The sequence below is a fragment of the Arachis duranensis genome, chromosome 4, assembly GCF_000817695.3.
Source record: "Arachis duranensis cultivar V14167 chromosome 4, aradu.V14167.gnm2.J7QH, whole genome shotgun sequence".
In the NCBI taxonomy this organism is placed as follows: Eukaryota; Viridiplantae; Streptophyta; class Magnoliopsida; order Fabales; family Fabaceae; genus Arachis; species Arachis duranensis.
The window spans coordinates 106876248-106879047 of NC_029775.3; the positions used below are offsets into that span (position 1 = coordinate 106876248).

General features: G+C 34.5%; 1 protein-coding gene across 1 annotated transcript; it reads right to left on the reverse strand.

Moving 5' to 3' along the window:
- Positions 1-1279: 1279 nt before the first annotated feature.
- LOC107485575 (uncharacterized) lies at positions 1280-2752 on the reverse strand. Its single transcript, XM_016106117.1, has one exon. It carries the CDS (start codon positions 2750-2752, stop codon positions 1280-1282), a length of 1473 nt encoding a protein of 490 aa, XP_015961603.1.
- Positions 2753-2800: the final 48 nt, after the last annotated feature.

A 2800-nucleotide genomic window follows, 5' to 3' on the forward strand; every position in this document is an offset into this window, starting at 1 on the left:
ACCAGCTTAATATCATCTCCAATAGCTATAAATCGGCAACGTGCTAAATAAAATGGAAAAATAAAGGATCCTTATCTTTCAGGTGAAGAAAAGAAAGAAGGTTGCTATAGTCTACTTTCAAATACACTGAATTATTATCCGGTCAAGCAAGCTAGCCACACTATACAGCGAAACAAAACAACATTCACTCTATAAAAGAGAGGAACAAAACAAAAGGAAGGTACGTTATTCACTCTGAATTGCATTATACTCATCTTCTACTCTTACTAGCTTAGGTGTCAGAGTGCTTTTGTAGGTGCCTGTCGCCATCGTTTCTCTTAAAACCGACGTATACCTCATCCGTCTCAAGTGAAAGAAAGCTCAATTTTTTAACAGGATGAGTTATATCTCAAGCCCAGTTTACCACGCAGGAATATTTGGCACCCACTGTGGGGCCTATTTTACTTAACCCCACTATCACCTTCTTTCTATTTGATATTTACCCTCTTTTGCAGGTTAAAGTCAATGGTGGAAGAACCGAACAATCCTCACCCTCCTCCTCCTACTGAGGCTGAGCTATTGGCTATCAACGAGTCCCTGTGAGTAGAAAACTAATGAATGGCCAACTTACTGAATTAAAGACAAAATAGTCGAAATAAGGGCGAAGAGCACAACAATTCTAAAAACAAAGATGATGAAGACGACCAGACATCAGAGGCTAAACCCATGGTGATTATCACCCCAAGGCCACCGATGAAAGGACCAATCTATTTTCAAAAAACATTATGAACTTTTAGATGTCCAAACATTTTACTGTGCCAACAACGATGAAACCTTATGAAGGAATCGGCGGCCATGACGTACATGTCACTAAGTTTCATATAATGATGTTCATGAATAGTATATCTGATAGTATTATTTTTAAAAATTAATAAAAATAAAATAATATATTTTCTTTAATATCTTCATCTTTTTAACTTTTCTTTTCTATGTACCTAGACTTAGACCCATTAAGGAAAAAAAAACATAGCTACTTTGCGATAATGGATATTTCATGGAAAAAATAAAAAAAGCTCAAGTTTAAGGAATGGAAGTGACTACGGGTGACAACGGGTAGGATTGAATGCGGAGCGGGTTTAAGCGCAGGTTGAGTTCAGGGGCGGAGCTAGGCTAACTATTTAGAGGGGGCGGTGTTATATTTTATATTACTATTTCTATTGATAAAATTAAAAAATATATATATATAATCTCAATCAAAGTAAGACAATAATATATAAAAATTACTACTTACAGTTTTGTATCATGAAAAGGCTATTCGACGTTTTTTTCTATTTTCAAAATCATCTATAATTGAATTTGTGTTGAAAATAGCTGCTAATTCTTTTTCTATATAGATGACCAAATTGTCTGCAAGAAATTCATCAGCCATCTTACTTCGGAGTCTTGTCTTAACAATTTTCATTGCTGAAAAAGCTCTTTCTGTTGTTGCTGTAGACACTGGTAGAGTCAAAACAAGACATATTAATCTATCAACCATGTGAGAAGTTCTTGATTTTTCCGTTTCTTGCAACTTGTTGCACAATTCAGAAAGTGTACCAATGCCTTTCAAATGATTTGGTATATCATGCTGATAATGTTGCAACTGAGATTTCAAAATATTTAGCTCATTAGAAGGAAAGCCAAGGGGATAAAACTTCTCTGCTAACTTGCTAATTTCTTCAATATTAAATGATTTGAAATTGTCCTTAGGATCCAAAGCACAACTCAAAGTCAAAAGCTCTATTGTTTGCTCATTAAATCTACTATTCAACTCTTGTATTTGAGAGTCAATTGTTGCCAAGAATACATCCATTCGATAATGATGCTCAACTGTCACACTTGGTTGACGAGATCGACCTCTTCCAAAAACATATTGTGCACTCGTATTAGGGACTTCAATTTCATGTTTTTCACAAAAATCTTTAACATTTGCAAGAAAATTGCACCATCCACCATCTCTTAATTGTTGAAGAAGTAACTTTGATGTAGAAACAATATGCATTGCATTAAGAATATCTTGAGATTGTTGTTGCAATGCTTGGGAAAGAACATTAGTGATTCCCATAATCTCTTTCATCAAGTGCAAAGTGAAAACAAATTCAAATGACAATAATATTTTACTAACACCATAAGCCTCACCTCTTTGTGCATAAGTTGTCCCGTCTTCAATGATATTATTGAGAATAATATTGGTAGCAGTAAACATTTTTACCAAACTGCAAATAGAATTAAAGTGAGAGCTCCATCGAGTATCCACAGCTCTTTGTAAAGTGCTTATTTGATTCGCACCTTTGCCTGTTTCTAATTCATTTTGAGCAACCAAGTTTGCATTTTCAATTGTTTGAGCTTCTTGTAATTGATCATGTCTTTTTGAAGAAGCACTAACAATAGTGACAATAGAGTTTAATTGAGTAAAAAATTCATGAATTTGAAGTACCTCTCTTGAAGCTGTTACCAATGCTAATTGTAACCTATGAGCAAAAAAATGCACATAGGATGCTTGGGGAGAATCTTTAAGAAACAAAGCTTGCAAACTATTCCACTCACCCCCGCATGTTGCTAGCACCGTCATACCCTTGACCCTAATATTTTCAACTTGGAGATTATAATGAGAAATGACAGAAATCAATTCTTTCTTTAAATGTGTTGCACAAGTATCAGTGACATGCACAAGATCAAAGAATTTCTCTTTAACAAAACCATCTAGAGTAACAAATCTCAAAATAATGGCCATTTGCTCCTTTTTAGATTCATCTCTAGCTTCATCAACAATAATACAAAA

Bases quoted from the DNA above. Each gene is read 5' to 3' on its own strand.
- LOC107485575 (XM_016106117.1), bottom strand. From the start codon at position 2,752: ATGGCCATTATTTTGAGATTTGTTACTCTAGATGGTTTTGTTAAAGAG.